The sequence below is a fragment of the Colius striatus genome, chromosome 16, assembly GCF_028858725.1.
Source record: "Colius striatus isolate bColStr4 chromosome 16, bColStr4.1.hap1, whole genome shotgun sequence".
Lineage (NCBI taxonomy): Eukaryota > Metazoa > Chordata > Aves > Coliiformes > Coliidae > Colius > Colius striatus.
The window spans coordinates 666,442-687,760 of NC_084774.1; the positions used below are offsets into that span (position 1 = coordinate 666,442).

The 21,319-nt window shown below is 53.5% G+C and overlaps 1 protein-coding gene across 1 annotated transcript; it reads right to left on the bottom strand.

Moving 5' to 3' along the window:
• Positions 1 to 253: 253 nt before the first annotated feature.
• Positions 254 to 8,794, bottom strand: LOC133626968 (immunoglobulin gamma-1 heavy chain-like). The gene is made up of 8 exons (XM_062009407.1): positions 8,737 to 8,794; positions 8,098 to 8,424; positions 7,937 to 7,955; positions 6,244 to 6,258; positions 2,424 to 2,440; positions 1,335 to 1,604; positions 675 to 737; positions 254 to 369 (listed from the first exon to the last, which is right to left on the bottom strand). Exons 1-8 carry the CDS (start codon positions 8,792 to 8,794, stop codon positions 254 to 256), a joined length of 885 nt encoding a protein of 294 aa, XP_061865391.1.
• Between the last annotated feature and the right edge of the window lie 12,525 nt (positions 8,795 to 21,319).

Consider the following 21,319-nt stretch of genomic DNA (forward strand, 5'->3'; position numbering starts at 1 on the left):
GGATATGAAAGGGGCTGTTTTCTTGGTGGTTTGGGAGTGACAATGGGACGATTTTCAGGTGGATTTTTTTGGTTGTTGTTGGGGATGAGGTTTAGATAAGCATTGTGCTTTTTCCCAGAAACCTACAAGAGTTATTTAAAGGGAGCAGGAGCAGGTGAACAGGTGTAATGACAGAGAACTACAAAAAGACAAGGGGTCATTCCTGGCATGAGCTTCCAGTTTTTCTATAGATCAAGCTATGTGCTTCCTTACCTCAGAAAAGAAACAGCTTGATGCTCACGAGTGCATTGAAGGCAATACTTTTTGCCAGCAGGACTCTCAAGCCCAACACAGTCACAGAGAGCATGTTTGTTTTCTCCCCTTCAGCATCTGTTCAGTGATAAAGATGAGAGAGATCATGGTCTAGATTTGGATATTGTGACACTGTCAGAAAGTGGGAAAAAAACCAAACCCAAAGGTTATCGATTCAGGGGAAGATGATAGAGATACATGACAACAACATGGGAGGAGGATGTCTGTCTACACTGGGTTTTGCTTTATGATGCTTGTCTACTGCTAAACCAGCTGCCTTTTAAAGCAGCTGTATTTTGATTCCCCTACCCCTGAGAAAATAGATTTGCATGCATTTACCACCAACATTGTCATGTATCTTCACAATCTATTAGGTAACTAACCTCGCATAGAGATGTCTGTGGTGTTGCAAATGTTCCCTGTTACTGATTCTTCAGCCTCCTTTTCTGTAGCATGATAATAAAAAAATGTTACAAATGATAGTCACATTTTTAAAAGGATTAAACAAAATGTTCACATGACCCTTCCCATAGGAACACGTGGGCAGTACAGCCTGAGGCTCCGCTGCCCACTCACTAATTCTAAGATTAATGAAGAGGAGGAGATTTCTCCATGCATTTGCAGAAAACAGAAGAATTATTGAATTGCTTTGGGTTTAGTGTTTGAATGAGTAAAAAAATCAACCCCCTTTTTCAAGAAAAAGAAACAAAATCCCACCACTGTAACTTTTTGCTGTGTTTACAAAGGCTATTTCAGGCTGTGCCAAGATGTTTGCTTCCAGGGGAAACTATTTAGTCATAACTAAATGTGCATTTTTAAAAAAGATTGTGCCTTACTTTTCTCCCAAAAAAAGTAACTCCAAGTTGTTAAACAGTTCAGATTGTTTATGCTTTTAAACATCTGTCATCTCCACTTGCTCATGTACCAGATGTCTTCCCCATTTCTGCTGGTTACCCAGCACAGCACTCACTAGCAGGAGAAACAGCAAGCATCAGAAGATGCTGCCTCCAGAAATAAGTTGCAGCTGTACCACAAAACTGTACCTAGCAATGTTTCTTTGCCATCGTGTTTGGCTGTGCAAGCCACCTCTGTGCCTTTTGTTGCACTGACCACCTTAATGGTATCGTACAACCCTTCTGATGTCAAAACGGGTGTATTTTGCTCATATATGACTTCATTAGAGGACACCTCCAAGATGACATTCTTTGTATAGAACTTCCTTGCCAAACAAGCTACTTTCTCGGTGTTGCCATCTTCTTCCAGTTTCTTTGACTTCATCACAATGACTTGTGGGTCAGAACTCCTTATGTTGTCTGTAAAAAAAATAAAGCATTGTTTGGGCATGATTTGGTTTGATTGCCAACTTGTCTGAGGTGCTGTCACTTAAAGTTCATATATACTCCAGCTGTGACTAATTCCTGGCTTTATCAATGACTAACTGCCTTTTCTTCCTCATTATTTCTTACTGCTGCTTCTAAAAGATCAGATCAAAGGCAGAGAGTAGGGGTTTTTATGGGAGCTTTCAGTTCACAGGATTCTAAGCCTCCTTTTTTCCAAAGCTCATTCTTTATTTATAAGTAAAGGACTTGCAAACCAGAAGAGAACATTTATTTATTCCCTTCCAAGAGTCAAATTATACCGCTTTCTCAACAATTTAATTCCTAAAAATAACACTTTGATCAAGGACTGTCTTGCATATTCCAGAGACATAGGAGAATAACTGGTTTTCCTTAACTCTCCCTCCCCTCCCCCAAATCTTCTCCTGATGTGGCTAAAAGGTTTAACCACAGCAAGAGTAACAGGACAAAGAGATGTCAGTTTGTTGCTTCACTATTGTGCAAAGTTACCCCAATGAATGACATTGCAGAAATGAAGTGCTGCTGCTGGACTGGGGTCAAGGTTGATCTTTTCTAGAACAAATGCTCAGATGCAAGAACGACTTTTGTCTCTAAGATGGGGAAGTAGGAGAGAAGCAATCAGAAGTCTGTGAATTGTGGATCTCCACTTCTCCAGGAGTTCCTGACAAGGTCAAGAACTTTCAGCTATGGGGAAAGTTTTCCTCACTAGACATTGCACGTGCTGTGAGCTATTCCGACACATCAGGAGACAATGAAAAAGAGTAATACTGGTACTTGGTTCAACAAAAATTCTTTTGCTTGTTCTGAAAAGTGTGACCTTTCTCATCCATCTGCTGTGACATATTGTTTGTTCCACAGCTCCAGGGGCAGTTAGAAGTATAATGCAGAATTGGTATAATAAACTGATTTGAAGGGAAGAACAACCCGAGGCCAATGAACTTCTGATGTCCATGGACAAATCTTCTTACAAGCTTCCTTAAATTAGTGTAATAACCTTCAGAGGTAATGTTTTAGTGTTAAGAAACCAACAAACTTCAAGGCATGACAAATGTGCCCGAGCATTGGAGCTTTGAAAGAGCTTAAAAGATGCTGATAAGCTTTCAGAGGATTTGAAATCCCTGCTCTCTCATCTTTCCAAAGAGTTACTCTGAAACTTTTATATACTTTTCTTTTTCAGTTTCGAAGGCATTTTAGAGTTCAGTTCCCAATTCCAAGCAACACACACGAATGATAAAGGTTTCACAACTGCAGAAGCCTTAATTTCAACTACACAGCAGCAGCCTTCTCAAGGAATTTCTTATGACATACAAGTAATGAAACATGATTGCTTAAACTTGAAAGAGATGTCTTTTCAGGAAACAGTGGTCTCAAAATAATTCAGTAGCCAACAAATCATTGTGATTTCTTGAAAAATAAAATATCTTTGCCCTCAGATCATAGATGGAGAAACCAGGCTGGTTCCACATACAAATGTCAGGACAAGATTAGCAACATGAATTTTGATAAAATCAAGAAACTGAAGGGAATCATCCAGCGTGCTTCCTTGCCAGACAGAGCTCAGCTTATGAAGGCTGGTTAGACAGACAAGAAAAGATTTACATGTCCAGCTTGTCAGGAGCATGCTGATGGATCTCTTTGCTAAAAAGAGGTGCATTAGGCTTTGAATTTTGCATGGCATCTGCCTTGCAGGGTGGTCAAAAGATCTTTCAGGTGTAACATTTTTCTCAATACAGGACACTTTTTTAAGGTTTGATCAAGGGGCTCTGATTTTCTTCTTTTTCCACATTTTCTTCCAAAACTGGAAAGGGAAAAACAATAATGAAATAGTTCAATGATTTCAAAGTGAGGACAGAATTTCCAGCTTCTACCTTTCATCCACCTTTTAGAAACCCTTTGAGCTCTATTCCCAGGATAAACAGAAATATTAAAAGAATGTTGCATTTGCCTCCTTAATCATTTCAGTCACTCAGCTTCTTTTTTCCCCAAAATATGTTGCCTTTTTTCCTCCTCTAGGTTTTTGTACAGGACCCTATGCTGTTTATATCATTGTGGTAACCCAGCCACCACAGTGATAGATTTCATTGCAAAAAACTGTCACTTCCTGCTTCTTTACTACTCAGAATTTGGATTCTAGTCATGTGACTTCTTGAGTGGTTTCTGATGCAATACACCACATAAAGAAATGTGATATCAGTAAATAGTGAAGAAACATGAAAATCCAGCACTTTTAGTGCTATCTCAAAGCATTTATGACAATCTGCTTCACCTTGAACCTGGTTTCAGTTCTCAGGAGTTTATCTGAGCTCTTATCTGGGCTCTAAAAGTTGGTGTCTGAGGGTCATTTAGTGCCTTAGAAAGTCTTTATGCTGGTTTGAGACAAGGAAGCAGGCAAAATGATTGTTCATAAACACAGACTTATTGTGCACTGTTTGAGCTCAGGATCCAGAGAGGAGAAGACAATGCAGAAAAGCAGGACTGGAGCCCTCGACTTCAGGAAAGCAGAATCTGGGCTCTCCTGCTTAGAAAAATCCCATAGGTTATGGCCTTAGAACGAAGAGGGCCCTGGAACTGCTTGATTTTCAGAGATTAACTCCTCCAAGTTCAAGAATGTTTCATCTTGACGATGCAGCAAATGAAGAAACTTTCAAGAACATCTGTGGACCAGTTGCCCCAATCTTAACAATTTCTAACTACTTTCATTCTAAATTTCCTAACTCTTTCTGGACTTTCCAGTATTTATGGTCTCAAAACCTGTTTTCATGGGAAATGACAAACATCACATTTATGAATTGTTAAAACATTACTTTGGATTAGCTGACAGTGGTTTGATGGAATCTGCCTTGATGTGCTAAAGCTGCTTATGCACTCAGGTATCTGATTTTTACTATCTCTTGAGTTATTTTTATAAGGGTTTTGGAAGGATTTTCCCAATTACTCCAGCACCTTTTTTTGTTTCTCAGTTTCTTTGCTCTTGTGAGCTAGATTATTTGACCACAGTGTTGGCTATTCTGTGGGCTATTATTTATTTACCTAAGCCCTTGGCTGAGCTTGAAGGGGGAAATATCTAGTTATGACTGACCAAAGCTGGCTTTTTAATTGGATCATGGAGCAGTCTCTGCATCTTCACACCCAGTTCTAAGACACAAAACGAAACAGCATTACTTCATCCTATTCACAAATCAGTGACTCCCCACTGATACAGTGGTTCCCCACTGGATTACTCCGTGTTTATTTGCATTACTGTTGTAATTACTCTTTATTGTGTTTAAGTGTTTTCTCCTCCTTATTCCCTCATTCCTCCCAGGAAAATGTTGAGATGTCTGATGTGATACTTTCAGTCTTTTGAAATGTTGGCAGAAGAAAGAGAACAAGCTCTAAATGCCTCCTGTAACAGACCTGGGTACATCCAGGTGCCTCTCTCACAGCCTTTGCCTGCTGCCAAGTCTTCCCAGAGCAGTGAGAACACACACAGTTTTTCACTGGGCTCTCAGATGCAATTGAACAGCCTTTTCCCTTTGGGTGGCCACAGGAACACACTTGCCATCACAGCCTCCCACAAGTTGTTGCAGTACCTCTATGCCCCTTGCCAGGAAAGTCAGCTCAGAGAGGTGTAGCAAGTGCCTTGCCTTGAGGCCAGCAACAACCATCCATGATGGATTTAACCCCCCTCTTTCCAGGTCTGCTCTGGCCCTGCACTCTGCCCTTTTCAGCCCTCTGCTGCCCTGCAAGCACTCTGCCCTTTTCAGTCCTCTGCTGCTGCAGAAACAGGGTAGTGAAGTGACACCCTGTTTCCATGGGGCACCAGAAACCATGGTGTCTCTTTCCCCAAGATGTTGTTTGCTGATGACTCCATCAGCCTCCCACACAATCAGTTCCTTCATCTTGCTCAGAGGCCACCTGGCCAGTGTCTGTCTGCTTCAGTGAGGAGCAACAAACTGTGATCACTCCAAGGAGCAAAGACTGGAGTGATGCTGGTGTAGCATCAGACACTGGACTGGTAGGAGAACTAAATGGTTCTCTGTGAACTCAGCAGAAAAAGTTTAGCAGAGAAATAGAGCTGGCACCAGGAAGGAGGCAACACCTTCCCCTCTTCTGTGTCAGACAGGAGCTTTTTCTGATTTTCCCATTCAAAACAGTAAGTGCATCTGAAGGACAAAGCCCTTTCTTTCCCAAGCTGGGATGGTGAGGAATCCACTCTCCTGCCCCTGGAATGGCTCTGAATGAGCACAGCAAGGACAAGGACCTCTCACAGGCAAGTAGGGAACAACTACACTGCCCTCCTGAAACCTGTTTTTTTTAAGATGGGCTGCAGTGCCCCATGAGCAGTTTCCAGCCCCAGTTACACCACCAGCCCACAAGATGAGTGAGCAGCAGGTTGGTGCATCCCCATCCCACCTCTGCAGAGGCTGGTCAGATGTCCAACACTGCTGTGCCCTGCAGGGATGGCAGGAAGGGAGCCAGGGGCAGGTCAGGCTGCAGCAGCCAGCACAGCTCCACAGAGCCCTGCAGAGCACAGGGGCAAGCTCAGTTCCCAGGAAACATCAACCCTTTCACTTACCTGTGATGGAGAACATCACCACACACACGGCAGCACACATGGCCAGAGCCGCTCGCTGTTGCCTCTCTGCCCGCAGATCAGCTCTGCCCACATCTTCCCTGCCTCAGCTTTGGTCACTGTACTCACCCCAGGCAGTGCTACAGGCTGGGACAGAGAGGCTGGAAAGCTGCTCAGAGGGAAAAGACATGAGTGTTAATTGGCAGCAGCTGAACATGAGCCAGCGGTGTGCCCAGGTGCCCAAAAACGCCAATAGATTCCAGGCTTGGGTCAGAAATAGTGTGGCCAGCAGAACCAGTGATGGAGGTAACGCCTCTGTGAAGAACAGATTTGAGAAGGGAGGTTGTTGGTCAGTTGCAAAACTGCAGCAGCCACAGGGAGGGAGAATGTGAAAACATCTGGGCAGACCCCAAGGTCAGTGGAGAAGGAGGGGGAGGAGGGTGCTTAGGCACTGGAAGAAAGACTCCTCTGTGATATGTGGTGAGGACCATGGTGAGGCAGCTGTGCCCCTGCAGTCCATGAGGTCCTCAGGGAGCAGAGACCCACTGGCAGCCCGTGGAGGAGCCCAGGCCGCAGCGGGTGGATGCCTGCAGGAGGCTGTGGCTGTGCTGGAAGCTCATCGTGGAGCGAGCTCCTGGCAGCAGCTGGGAGCCTGTGGGGGAGGTACCCGTGCAGAGCAGGTTTGTGTCAGCGCTTGTGAGCCTGGGAGGGCCCCGGGCTGGAGCAGTGTGTCCCTATGGGACTGTTCTCCCGGTGGGTGACCCCCGCTGGGGCAGGGTGTGAGGAGCTGCCCCCATGGCAGGCCCCAGGCTGGAGCAGTTGGTGAGGAGCTGCAGCCCGTGGGAAGGAGCCACGCTGGAGCAGTTGGGGAGGGACTGTCTCCCGTGGGAGGGACCCCACAGTGCAGCACTGGGAAGCGTGAGGAGGCCTCTCCCTGAGCAGCAGCAGCGGCAAAGTCCATCTGTGATGAACTGAGCACAAGCCCCATGGTCTGCGCTGCTGGGGGGAAGGAAGGGGAGTCCTGGGCAGAGGAGGGGTTGGGGGAGGGGGTTTTCAGACGGTTTTATTTCTCATCTCCCTGCTCCTCTTTTGTAATAATCAAACCTTTTTCTCCCCAAGTTGAGTCTGTTTTGCCCGTGACGCTCACTGCTGAGTGAGCTCTCTGTCCTTAACTCACAAGTGCTTTGTTATATTTCTCTCTCTTTCCTGTCCCATTTAGGAGGGGGAGTGATTTAATGACTTGGTGGACACTGGTCTAAACTACCACAACTCACCTGGCAGCAAAACCTCTCTGGGCAAAAAGAGATGTGCTGTAGGGCCACCCCAAGTTTCCTCTGGAGCAGCACTGCACGCCGTTGCTGCTGGGATTCTGAAGATGGCCCCACAGCTCTCAAGTTGTCCCTTGCTCCTGTTACAGTCTCAGATCTGGGAAAAAAAAGCACAAATTCCCTATTCTGCTCCAAAGCTTCCAAATGACACTGTATTTCCCTCATTTTCTCTACCCAGTCCTCAGGCAGCTAAGTTGTGGGCTAGACTGAGTGAGCCTGAGCCATGCCCAAAACCACAGCAAGGCTATTTACAGACCCCACCAGCTGGGCCATGGCTGGGTGGGAACCAAAGCTAACAGCAAAAACTGTTTACAAAGGCAAAAAGGTTATGGAGTGTGACAGGGGTAAGGATCAGCCTGAGACATGGGGAGATGGCAATCAGAAGGGTCAGGACAGAAAGGGACAAAACCAACTGAAATGACCCTTTCAGAATCAACACTGGAAAACTGATGCTGTAACTACACAACTCTCCGGGGAGCAGCACTGAAAAAGTGTGGGAATAGTCCCCAGTTTTGAGGCCCAGAGTTGGGGCAGTGCCAGAAGGTTTCTGATAAAACTCATTTACATTTCCCGTCCCTGTGTGTGCGAACAGCACAGAAGTAGCGGGCAGAGTCCTGTGGGCTCAGGGCACTTAGAGACAGAGCTGTCCTAAACCGGGAATTGTCCCGGGACACAGAGGCTCGACCATTCACTGCCGGTGCACGTTGAATCAGTGATGAACTAGGAGAGATAAAGGACACCCACTCCAGCCTGCCTCCGGGTGCCTGACGGTACCATCTTATTGCGTATGTCCCGAAGTTGAAGCCGTGTCCGCGGCAGAAGAGGAGCACGGAGTCCCCGGGCGCTCGCTGCCCTCCGCCGGCCTCCACCAGCCTCAGCTGCGCCCACACGCCTGCGGACGGACGGACGGACGGAGAGCGCGGGCACCGGGCACGGCGCGCCCACGGCCCGAGGACGGGCACCCGCCGGCCCAGCGCCCCCCGCCCGGCCCGGACACAGCCGCAACAGCGGGGCAAGCCCCGCACCCGAACCCTCCCGAACCCTCCTCTTCCCTCTCTCCTTCTCACTTTCCCTCGCCCTCTCCCAGCTTCTCCTTCTCTCTCCACCCGTCCCTCTCCCTGTTCTCCCCCTCCCTGTCCCCCTCCCTCCCGCTGCCGCTGCCCCCGCCCCAGGCTCGCCGCCCTCCCCGCCCGCCGCCTCTCACCTGCCGGCCCCAAGGCCAAGCCCAAGCCCAGCAGCCACGGTCCCGGCCCGGCCGCCATCGGCGGAACAAGGGCCCGGCGGGGCCGCACACGAGCCGAGCGGAGCCGAGCTCGGGCCCGCCGCTGCCCGCCCCGTCGCCTCGGCCCCTCGTCGCCACAGCGCCCGCGCCTCTGCCCGAAGCCCGCACAGCCGCCCCGGCCCGGCCCCCCGGCGACAGGGCCCCTCCGCGCAGGAGAAGGGGCGGCGCCACAGCACCGGCGCGGCTGGCCCCCTGCTCGGCCCCAGCGCTCCTGCGCACACGCTCAGCCCCTGCCGAACGGTGCTGGCGAGCTTCAGAGCTGCAGGAAACGAGGGGACGGTGCCGCAGATGACCCGACGGCATCAAAAGGCTGCTCCGTTCGATCGGCGCTAAGAGCCGCGGCAGAGATGTGGCGGGGGGAGACGTGCGGGAACGGACAGCATTTGCCTTCAGCACATGTGCAGGTGACAGCGCTCTGCAACGAGCGGCTGATCCAGCGCAGGGTTGTGCTGCTGATAGCCTGAGGCACCTCAGCCGGCTGCAGCAGCGGGCTGCCAGCAGCCTCACAGAGCTCAACAAGCACTTAGGACACATTGCTGCACCGGGAGCAGAACAGCCCTAAGCACCAGGACAGTCCATGCTCACCCAGCTGGAAATAGCTCTGCAGAGAAACACCTCGGGGTTGTGGTGGACACCAAAGTTTCCGTGAGCCAGCAACGTGCCCTGGCGGCAAGGGCAGCCAGCGGCATCATGGGCTTCTCCTCTCTCTACTCCTCCCTCTCCTCCCCGCCTGCGCGCCACCAACAGCCCTGCGCAAGGGACGGGCTGTCAGCCGGCAGCGGCAACTCGCAGGTGTCTCCCCGTGCCCCGCACCCCCAGCCCGCCCTGGCCCCGCTCCCATCCCCTGCCTGCAGGGATCGAGGCACGGTGCTTAAACGATCCTATACACTGCTGTTGCTCCTTGGCCTGTGCCAACCCTAAAGCTGAGGTGGGTAAAAAGAGAAAGTTGTTGCAATTGCCATGTGTAGTGGGTCTGGGATGATAGTGACTTTCCACAGCAGCTCCTGCAGTGCTGTGCTTACTGTTGATATCAATATTATGACTAACGCTCGCACAGCATCAGGGCTGTCCCTCCAGCATTCCTTCCCCCACCTTCACCAATAGCTGTGGGTGGGCATGATCTTGGGAGGGACTATGGCCAGGACAGCTGACCCAGGCTGACCAAGGAGATATTCCATACCATATGACGTCAGCTCAGTAATATAAACTGGGGGAGAGGAGCAGGAAGGGGAGGCGAGATTCATTTCTGGCCTTCCCAAAGCAACCGCTACGCGTACCGCAGCCCTGCTTCTCGGGAGGTGGCCGGACATCGCTGCTGATGGGAAGTAGAGAGGAACAGCTTTATCTGCTTCTGCTTTGCTTCCCGCGCGCGGCTTTGCTGCTTATTTATTAAACTGCTTTTATCTCAACCCACGAGACTCCCATCTTATTTCCTCCCCTTCCCTGGCTTGCTGAGGAGGTGGGGGATAAAGCGGTGTGGTGGGCACCTGGCATCCAGCCAGGCTCAAACTACCACAGTGCTGGGCCGGCGGCCCTCCAGGAGGCGCTGGGGGTGGCCCTCGGGAGCAGCGCTGCAGGGCACAAGGGATCACGGGGGCTTTTTCCTGCACGGGCCTTCCCTCCCTGCACCGATGGCAGCAGAAGCGAGGAGCTTCCAGCCTCTTTGGGAACCATCCTGTGTCCCCGGCGCATCGTCACATAAAGGATGTCTCTGCTGATCTGACTTGGTGTAGAGAAGTTTTTCTGCCCCAGCACATTTGCAACAACCTCACTCAATGGAGATGAGAGAGTCTGAGGCCCCCACACACACACTTGCTGCCAGTTCATGATGAAAACCCTGGAGATTTGTTCCCCATGCATTCACAAGGCCTGTTGCAATCTTCCCCCGCAGCTGCTGGGCTGTTCCTCCTGCCCCTGCCTACATTTCTGTACTCTAGTTCCATTGGCTCTTATCTCTTTGACAACTTCCATCTCTTCTATCAGTTTCTAACCATCCTTTGACCAATTCTGTCTGTCTCTTTAGGATCACCCCAATTCAAGCTAACTTGAGGCCAGGCTGATTTGTTCAGGCTATAGGGTTTATGGCACATTCCTGCCAAATCTCTTCTTCTCTCTGGACTGAACAACTCTCAATGGCATGTCACCATCAACTCAAGCTTTGACCTTGAACAAATATTGGAGAATGTTGACACACATTACCCACATTTTTCCTGACCCTGAACACTGATTTCCTCACACACATCACACCAGAGGGGCTTCAAACACCCTGGACACTGATTTCCTCACACACATCACACCAGAGGGGCTTCAAACACCCTGGACACTGATTTCCTCACACACATCACACCAGAGGGGCTTCAAACGCCCTGGACACTGATTTCCTCACACACATCACACCAGAGGGGCTTCAAACGCCCTGGACACTGATTTCCTCACACACATCACACCAGAGGGGCTTCAAACGCCCTGGACACTGACTCCCTCACACACATCACACCAGAGGGGCTTCAAACGCCCTGGACACTGATTCCCTCACACACATCACACCAGAGGGGCTTCAAACACCCTGGACACTGATTCCCTCACACACATCACACCAGAGGGGCTTCAAACCTTTTAGGTTCACACACTGGGCACAAATCATTTCCCACAGACACACACTGGCTGTAACAGAACAGTGGGGAGAGCAGCGGGGAGGGTGCTGCAGAGGCCGGCTCTGCAGGAGGCCTCAGTTTGATCCCTCACCAGTGACCTCTCCTCCTTCCTCTCCTTCCTTCCCCTGTTGCCATGTTGGGCTCCCTGGCCTCACCTTCCCTCTGTGCCCTGAGGCGAGCCCGCCTCTGATTGGCTGCGGGGCTGTCACTGCCCTGGCTGGGCCCGCCCTCCCTGAGGCAGCGTTTTCTCTGATTGGCTGAGGAGCTGTCACTCTCTCCCGGGCTGGGCCCGCCCTCCCTGAGGCGATGATGTCTCTGATTGGCTGCGGGGCTGCCACAGCCGTGGCTGGGCCCGCCCTCTCTGAGGCGCCGCCGCCTCCGATTGGCGCACACGTCAATCAGGGCTGTGCCCGCGTCCTGCGCTGCCATTGGCTGTGCGGGGCTCTGGCTCCCCTGTGGGCAGCCGCTGCCAGTTCACCAGCTCTGCCTCTGGGCTCGGCGCTGCCCGAGCCAGGCTGTAACAAAGACGCGATGGACACGGAGGGACAGGAGAAAGCCCCCAGCCCTTCAGGAAGGTCTCAGAGCAGCCTGTCAGGCAGCAAGGGCTGGGAGGGTGGAACTTGGCTGGCTGACATGGATCCTAGGACCTCTCTACAAGGGTAGGACACCCGGGGCTGAGGGCTTCCTTCTATCCCTCAGCGTCCTGGCGTTTGCAGGGTGGGCTGAGCAGACTCGCTGTGCACCATGAGGGACACCTCACACCGCAAAAGAGGGAAGTGAGGCAGAGCTTGGCTGGCTGAAAGGGTCCCCTGGCATCTCTCTGGAGGGGAAGGAAAGCTGCGACTGCCGGCGTTCCTCTGCCGCTCAGGCTCTGCCGCTGATTTCTTGTCTCCGAGCCCCTCCTTCTGGCAGAGCAGCCGTCCTGCATGCGACTGACACCCCTCCCGCAGCCAAAGGGACGAGCAAAGTCCCTCACAGCCGGCCAGACTCCACATCTTGTCCCACAACACTCCAGCAAAAGACACCTTTCCCCTCAAAAACCCACCTGAACCCCACTTTTCCCCTCAAAACCTCACCCAAACGCCACTTTTCCCCTCAGAATCAGGAATTGTTTGGTGGTTAAAGCCCCTGAAGCTGCTGCAGTCCCAGTGCTCCCCACACCCTGCCCAGCCCAGCACTGACCCACGGCCTCAGCACCTCAGCCCCACGGCTTTGGGGTCCCTCCAGGGCTGGGCACTACCCCAGCTCCCTGGGCAGCCTGGCACAGGGGCTCACACCCCTCTCAGGGAAACGGTTCTGCCTCAGCTCCAGCCTCAACTCCCACCCAAACTGCACTTATTCCCCTCAAAACTCCACCAATAACTCCACTTTGCCCTCAAATCTCTACTAAACTCCCACTTTCTCCCTCAAAACTCCTTAAACCTTCCACTTTTCCCCTCAACTCTCCACTAAACTCCCACTTTCTCCTCAAAACTCCTTCAAAACCCCCTTTTCCCCTCAATTCTCCACTAAACTCCCACTATCTCCTCAAAACTCCTTAAAACCCCACTTTTTTGCCTCAAATCTCCACTAAACTCCCACTTTCTCCTCAAAACTCCTTCAAGACCCCCTTTTCCCCTCAATTCTCCACTAAACTCCCACTTTCCCCTCAAAACTCCTTAAAAACCCCACTTTTCCCCTGAAATCTGCATTAAACTCCCACTTTCTCCTCAAAACTCCTTAAAAACCCCACTTTTCCCCTCAAATCTCCACTAAACTCCCACTTTCTCCTCAAAACTCCTTAAAAACCCCACTTTTCCCCTCAAATCTCCTCTAAACTCCCACTTTTGCCTCAAAACTTCACCAAACCTCACGTTTTGGCTCAAAACTCCCCCCAAACCCCCTTTTTTCCCCTCATTACCCCACTTTTGCCCCTCAAGACCCTCAAACACCCCATTGATCTCCTCAAAACTCCCCCAAAACCCCCCTTTTTCCCCCTCAAAACCTCTCTTATCCCTTAAGACCTCAAAACCTCCCCATTTTCTCCTCAAAACCCCCTTTATCCCCTCAACCCCCCCTTTTCGACTCAAACCCCTCTTTTATCCCTTAAGACCCCAAAACCCCCTTTTTCCCCTCAAAACCCCCCTTTTAACCCTTAAGACTCCAAAACTCTCCCTTTTTCCCCTCTAAAGTCTCCTTTTATCCCTTAAGACCCCGAAATCTCCCCTTTTTGCCCTCAAAACCCTTTTTCCCTTCAAAACCTACTTTTTCCCTCAAAACACCACCAAAACTCCACTTTTCCCCTCAAATCTCCACTAAACTCCCACTTTCTCCTCAAAACTCCTTAAAAACCCCACTTTTCCCCTCAAATCTCCACTAAACTCCCACTTTCTCCTCAAAACTCCTTAAAAACCCCACTTTTCCCCTCAAATCTCCACTAAACTCCCACTTTCTCCTCAAAACTCCTTAAAAACCCCACTTTTTCCCCACAAAACCCCCAAAGCCCCACTTTTCCTCTCAAAACTCTAACAAACACTTTTTCCTCTAAATTCCAATAAATCCTTTTTTTTCCCACAATACTCCAGCAAAATCCTACTTTTTCCCTCAAAACTCCTTCAAGACATGACTTTTTCCCTCCAAAACACCACAAAAACCCCACTTTTTCCTCAAAACTCCACTGAAACCCCTTTTTTCCTCAAAACTCCATCAAAAATCTCATTTTTTTACTCTGAAAGCCCCCCGAACCCCCAGTTTTTCCCTCCAAACTCTGCCAGAATCTCAATTTGCCTTCAAAATTGTACCACAACTCCATCAAAAACCCCCTTTTCCCCTCAAATCTCTACTACCACTTTTTCCCTCAAAACCCCTTCAAAACCCAACTTTTTCCCACAAAAGCACCCCTTTTCCTCTCAAAGGTCCACTGAACTCCACCTTCTCCCCTCAAAACTCCCCTTTTATCCCTTAAGACCCCAAAACCTCCCCTCTTTCCCCTCAAAACCTCCGTTTTTCCCCTCAAACCCCCCCTTTCCCCTCAAAAACCCCTCTTTTAACCCTTAAGACCCCAAAATCTCCCATTTTCCCCTCAAAACCGCAATTTTTCCCATCAAACTCCCTTTTCCCCTCAAAACCCCTCTTTTATCCCTTAAGACCCCAAAAACTCCCCATTTTCTCCCCCCAAACCCCCTTTTTGCCCTCAAAAGCCCCCTTTCATCCCTTAAGATCCCCAAATCTCTCCCTTTTCTCCTCAAAACCTCCCTTATTCCTTCTAAAACCCCCTTTTCATCTCAAAAATTCCTCTTTTAACCCTTAAGACCCCAAAACTTCCCCCTTTTCCCCTCTAAACCCCCCTTTTATTCCTTAAGACCCCCAAACCCCCCTTTATCCCCTCAAAATCTCCATTTTTCCCCTCAATGCCCCCTTTTTCCCTTCAAAACCTCTCTTTTATCCCTTAAGATCCCCAAACCTCCCTTTTTTCACCTCAAAACCACTTTTTATCCCTTAAGATCCTAAAACACCCCCTTTTTTGCCCTCAAATCTTGCCTTTTATCCCCTAAGACCCCAAACCTTCCTTTTTCCCCTCAAAACCACCTTTTATCCCTTAAGATCCCCAATCTCCCCCCCTTTCCCCTCAAAACCCCCCTTTTATCCTTTAAGACTCCACAACTCTCCCTTTTTCCCCCAAAAGTCTCCTTTTATCCCTTAAGACCACAAAATCTCCCCTTTTTCCCCTCAAAACCCTTTTTCCCCTCAAATCCTTCGTTTTTCCCCTCACCCCAGCCCTTTTTCCCTCAAACTCAACTTTTTCCCTCAAAACTCTACCAAAACTCCCCCTTTCCCCTCAAAACTCCTCTAAACTCCCACTTTTGCCTCAAAACTTCACCAAATCTCACGTTTTGGCTCAAAACTCCCCCCAAACCCTCCTTTTTCCCCTCATTACCCCACTTTTGCCCCTCAAGACCCTCAAACACCCCATTTATCTCCTCAAAACTCCCCCAAAACCCCCCTTTTTCCCCCTCAAAACCTCTCTTATCCCTTTGGGTGCTGGGGAGGGGGTTTGGGTACTGGAGGTGGGCTCTGGGTGCTGGGGAGGGGGTCTGGGCACTGGAGTGGGCTCTGGGTGCTGGGAGGGGAGTCAGGGTGCTGAGGGGGAGGGGGATTGGTGCTGGGGGGATAAAAACGGCCCCCAAAGGGGTCGTGAGATGGGGGGGGTGGGGGGCTACGCGCGACCTTCTTAGTGAGGCACTTGGGGTCCCATCATGGGGGCGCATGGAGGGGTCAGCTGGATCCCTCCCATCGCCACGGGGTGAGTGGGGGATGTTGAGGGGTCCCTGTGTTAGCGGGGGGGTGCCCCGAGGCTCCCACCTGAGCGGCGCTCGGGGCACAGGGCGCAGTCCATGCCCCAGGCGTGTCCGTACAGGCAGCAGCACTCGCTGTACGTCGCCTGCCCGTCCCGCCGCGGCCGCCCGCACACCAGGTCCGGCCGCAGCTCCTGCCAGCACTCGGCCCGCGCCGCTGCTGCGCGGGGGGCTGCCGTCACGCGCCGCGACCACCCCCCGCACAGCGCCACACACCCCCAGATCCGCGCTGGCCCCGCCGAATGCGCTTGGGGACTCCACAGACTCCCCCAAAAACACCCCAAAACTCCCCCTTTTGTCCCTCGGAACTCCACCAAAACGCAACTTTTTCACTCAAAACTCCACCAAAACTCCCCTTTTCCCCTCAAATCTCCTCTAAACCCCCACTTTTGCCTCAAAGCTTCACCAAACCTCACTTTTTGCCCTCAAAAGTCCCCCCAAACCCCCCTTTTATCCCTTAAGACCTCAAAACTCCTCCTTTTCCCCTCAAAAGTCCTCTAAACTCCCACTTTTGCCTCAAAACTTCACCAAAACCTCCCTTTTTGGCTCAAAACTCCCCCCAAACCCCCCTTTTTCCCCTCAAAAGCCCCCTTTCATCCCTTAAGATCCCCAAATCTCTCCTTTCTCTCCTCAAAACCTTCCTTTTTCCTACTAAAACCCCCCTTTTATTCCTTAAGACCCCCAAACCCCCCTTTATCCCCTCAAAATCTCCGTTTTTCCCCTCAACGCCCCCTTTTTCCCTTCAAAACCTCTCCTTTATCCCTTAAGATCCCCAAACCTCCCTTTTTTCACCTCAAAACCCCTTTTTATCCCTTAAGATCCTAAAACTCCCTTTTTTCCCCTCAAAACCCCCTTTTTCCCCTCAAAACCCCTCTTTTATCCCTTTAGACCCCAAAACCTCCCATTTTCCCCTCAAAACCTCCATTTTTCCCCTCAAACCCCCCCTTTTCCTCTCAAAACCCCTCTTTTATCCCTTAAGACCCCAAAACCCCTTTTTCCCCTCAAAACCCCCTTTTTCCCGCCTTTAGACCCAAAGCCGCCCCTTTTCCCCTCAGCGCCAGGCCCCGCCCCTCCCCTCGGCCCGTCCATTTCTCACGGGGGGGGGTGCGAAACAAACCCCCCTCATTTTATACAAAACCTTTATTCTGTAACAGTGTGTGTTGGGGTGGGGGGTCCCCCAAACCTCCCCCCGCGACCCCCCAACACTGAGAGGGGGGAGCACAGCGGGTGCCAAGGGGGGACACACACATAGGTGCCCCCTCCCCCCGCCATCATCCCGAGGGCCACAATGCCGCCCCCCCCCCCCGCCTTAAATCTCTTGATCTACACAATAAATACGGCGGGGGGCGGCTCAGGCGCGGGGGAGGCAGCGGCGGGGCCAGGCCGGGGGGGCACAGGCAGCGGAACGAGCCCGCGGTGTTGAGGCAGCGGCCGGGCTGGCAGCGGGGGGGGCCCGAACACTCGTCCACGTCTGGGGAGGGCGGCGGCACAGAAGGGGTTAATGGGGTATTGGGGGGGGGATGGGATGGGGGGGTGGGGATGGGGAGGGCTCAGGGTGCTGGGGAGGGGGTTTGGGTGCTGGGGAAGGAGTTTTGGAGGGGGGCTGGGGAGGGGGTTTAGGTGCTGGGGGAGGAGTTTTGGAGGGGGTTTGGGTGCTGAGGAGGGCTCTGGGAGCTAGGGAGGGGATTTGGGTGCTGGGGAGGGGATTTGGGTGCTGCGGAGGGGGTTTGGGAGGGGGCCTGGCTGCTGAGGGAGGGGGTTTGGGTGCTTGGGAGGGGGATAGGGAGGGGGTTTGGATGCTGAGGGAGGGAATTTGGGAGGGGGCCTGGGTGCTGAGGGAGTGGGTTTGGGTGCTGAATGAGGGGGTTTGGGTGCTGGGTTGGGCTCAGGGTGCTGGGGAGGGAGATAGGGAGGGGGTTTGGGTGCTGGGGAAGGAGTTCGGGAGGGGGTTTGGGTGCTGGGGAGGGGTTTTGGGTACTGGGGGAAGGGCTCAGGGTGCTGGGGAGGGGGATAGGGAGGGAATTTGGGTGCCGAGGAGGGAATCTGGGAGGGGGTTGGGTGCTGGGGCAGGGCTCTGGGTGCTGGGGCGGGCTCAGTCTTGAAAGGGGGCTCCTGGTGTTGGGGGGTGGTCAGGGTGCTGGGGGAGGGGTCAGTCTGGTTGGGGGGGGTCAGACTGAAAGGGGGCTCAGGCTGATTTGAGGGAGTCAGGCTGGTTTTGGGGGGCTCAGGCTGGTGTGGGGGTGTCTGTTTTGGGGGGCTCAATCTGGTGTGGGGGTGTCTGTTTTGGGGGGCTCAGGCTGGTTTGGGGGGCTCAGTCTGGTTTGGGGGTGTCTGTGTTTTGGAGGGCTCAGGCTAGTTTTGGGGGGCTCAGGCTGGTGTGGGGGTGTCTGTGTTTTGGGGGCTCAGACTGGTTTGGGGGGCTCAGGCTGGTTTGGGGGTGTCTGTGTTTTGGAGGGCTCAGTCTGGTTTTGGGGTCTCAGGCTGGTGTGGGGGTGTCTGTGTTTTGGGGGGCTCAGGCTGGTTTTGAGGGGCTCAGGCTGGTTTGGGAGTGTCTGTGTTTTGGAGGGCTCAGGCTAGTTTTGGGGTCTCAGGCTGGTGTGGGGGTGTCTGTGTTTTGGAGGGCTCAGTGTGTTTTGGGTGGGTCAGTCTGGTTTGGGGGCTCATTGTGTTTTGGGGGGCTCAGTATGGTCTGGGGGGCTCAGTGTGTTTTGGGGGGCTCAGGCTGGTGTGGGGGTGTCTGTGTTTTGGGGGGCTCAGGCTGGTTTGGGGGTGTCTGTTTTGGGGGGCTCAGGCTGGTGTGGGGGTGTCTGTGTCTTGGGGGCTCAGGCTGGTGTGGGGGTGTCTGTGTTTTGGGGGGCTCAGGCTGGTGTGAGGGTGTCTCACCGACACAGTCGAGCTGCGCCGGGTCCAGCCGGTAGCCAGGGTCGCAGCTGCAGGTGAAGCCGTCGGGGAGCCGGACGCAGCGCCCGTGGCGGCACCCACTGAGCACTCCACACTCCTCCCCTGGGGCTGGGGGGGTCAGGCTGGGTGTCAGCACCCCAAAATCCACCCCCCCTCCACCCCACCCCTTCCCCAAACTCACCCTCCTCTTCCTTCTCCTCTTCGTCCTCCACCAAGGCTCCGTGGGCTTGGTAGGACCAGGCGTGGGGGTCGGGGTGGTGGTCAGGGTGGGGGTCGGGGGGTTCATAACGGGGTCCCCGAGGTCGGTGAGGGATGAAAGGTAAAGGGGGGGCCTCAAAATTATCCCCCTCGTACCAGGGGGGGGGGTGCATACAGAGGATCGTGAGCGCCGATGCCGCTAAGCCCCGCCCCGAAGGAGTAAGGGTCGTATTCGGAACGGGGGGGCAGAGTGGGGGGGGCGAGGTGGGACCCCCCCGAAATAGTCGGGGCTGTAAGGGGGGGCGTAAGGGGGGGGGAGTGCTCGAAGGGGAGGGCGGCGTAGCCCGGGGGGTGCAGAACGTTGCACAGGAACTCGAAGTGGTCTGGGGAGGAGGGAGGGGAGAGGAGAGGAGAGAGGGGGGTTATGGGGGACCCCCACACACAGTAAACGGGAATGGGAGGGGGTTGGGGGGCTGGGGAGGGGGTTGGGGTGGGGGTTTGAGTGCTGGGGAGAGGGTTGGGGAGAGGGGCTGAGTGCTGGGGAGGGGGTTGTGGGGGGTCAGGGTGCTGGGCAGGGATGCTGGGGGTGGGCTCAGTGTGCTGGGGAGGGGGTTTGGGGGGGCTTTGGGTGCTGTGGAGGGGGTTGTGGGGTGGGGTTGGGTGCTGGGGAGGGAGTGTGGGTGCTGGAGGTGGGCTCAGGGTGCTGGGGAGGGGGTTTGGGTGCTGGGGGAGGGCTCTGGGTGCTGGGGAGGGGGTTGGGGAGGGAGTTTGGGTGCTGGGGAGGGGGTTTAGGTGTTGGGGGTGGGCTCAGTGTGCTGGGGAGGGGGTTTGGGGGGGCTTTGGGTGCTGGGGAGGGGGTTGTGGGGTGGGGTTGGGTGCTGGGGAGGGAGTGTGGGTGCTGGAGGTGGGCTCAGGGTGCTGGGGAGGGGGTTTGGGTGCTGGGGGAGGGCTCTGGGTGCTGGGGAGGGGGTTGGGGAGGGAGTTTGGGTGCTGGGGAGGGGGTTTAGGTGTTGGGGGTGGGCTCAGGGTGCTGGGGAGGAGGTTGGGGAGGGGGTTTGGGTGCTGGGGGTGGGCTCAGGGGGTCTGGGTGTTGGGACGGGGTTGGGGGGGACAGGGTGCTGGGGAGGGGGTTTGGGTACTGGGGGAGGGCTCTGGGTGCTAGGGAGGGGGTTGGGGAGGGGGTTTGGGTGCTGGGGAGGGGGCTTGAGTGCTGGGGGTGGGCTCTGGGTGCTGGGGAGGGGGTCTGGGCACTGGAGTGGGCTCTGGGTGCTGGGAGGGGAGTCAGGGTGCTGAGGGGGAGGTGCTGGGGGGATAAAAACGCCCCCCAAAGGGGTCCTGAGATGGGGGGGTGGGGGCCTACGCGCGACCTTCTTAGTGAGGCACTTGGGGTCCCATCATGGGGGTGCATGAAGGGGTCAGCTGGATCCCTCCCATCACCATGGGCTGAGTGGGGGATGTTGAGGGGTCCCTGTGTTAGCGGGGGGGGTGCCCCGAGGCTCCCACCTGAGCGGCGCTCGGGGCACAGGGCGCAGTCCATGCCCCAGGCGTGTCCGTACAGGCAGCAGCACTCGCTGTACGGCACCTGCCCGTCCCGCCGCGGCCGCCCGCACACCAGGTCCGGCCGCAGCTCCTGCCAGCACTCGGCCCGCGCCGCTGCTGCGCGGGGGGCTGCCGTCACGCGCCGCGACCACCCCCCGCACAGCGCCACACACCCCCAGATCCGCGCTGGCCCCGCCGAATGCGCTTGGGGACTCCACAGACTCCCCCAAAAACACCCCAAAACTCCCCCTTTTGTCCCTCGGAACTCCACCAAAACGCAACTTTTTCACTCAAAACTCCACCAAAACTCCCCTTTTCCCCTCAAATCTCCTCTAAACCCCCACTTTTGCCTCAAAGCTTCACCAAACCTCACTTTTTGCCCTCAAAAGTCCCCCCAAACCCCCCTTTTATCCCTTAAGACCTCAAAACTCCTCCTTTTCCCCTCAAAAGTCCTCTAAACTCCCACTTTTGCCTCAAAACTTCACCAAAACCTCCCTTTTTGGCTCAAAACTCCCCCCAAACCCCCCTTTTTCCCCTCAAAAGCCCCCTTTCATCCCTTAAGATCCCCAAATCTCTCCTTTCTCTCCTCAAAACCTTCCTTTTTCCTACTAAAACCCCCCTTTTATTCCTTAAGACCCCCAAACCCCCCTTTATCCCCTCAAAATCTCCGTTTTTCCCCTCAACGCCCCCTTTTTCCCTTCAAAACCTCTCCTTTATCCCTTAAGATCCCCAAACCTCCCTTTTTTCCCCTCAAAACCCCCTTTTTCCCCTCAAAACCCCTCTTTTATCCCTTTAGACCCCCAAACCTCCCATTTTCCCCTCAAAACCTCCATTTTTCCCCTCAAACCCCCCCTTTTCCTCTCAAAACCCCTCTTTTAT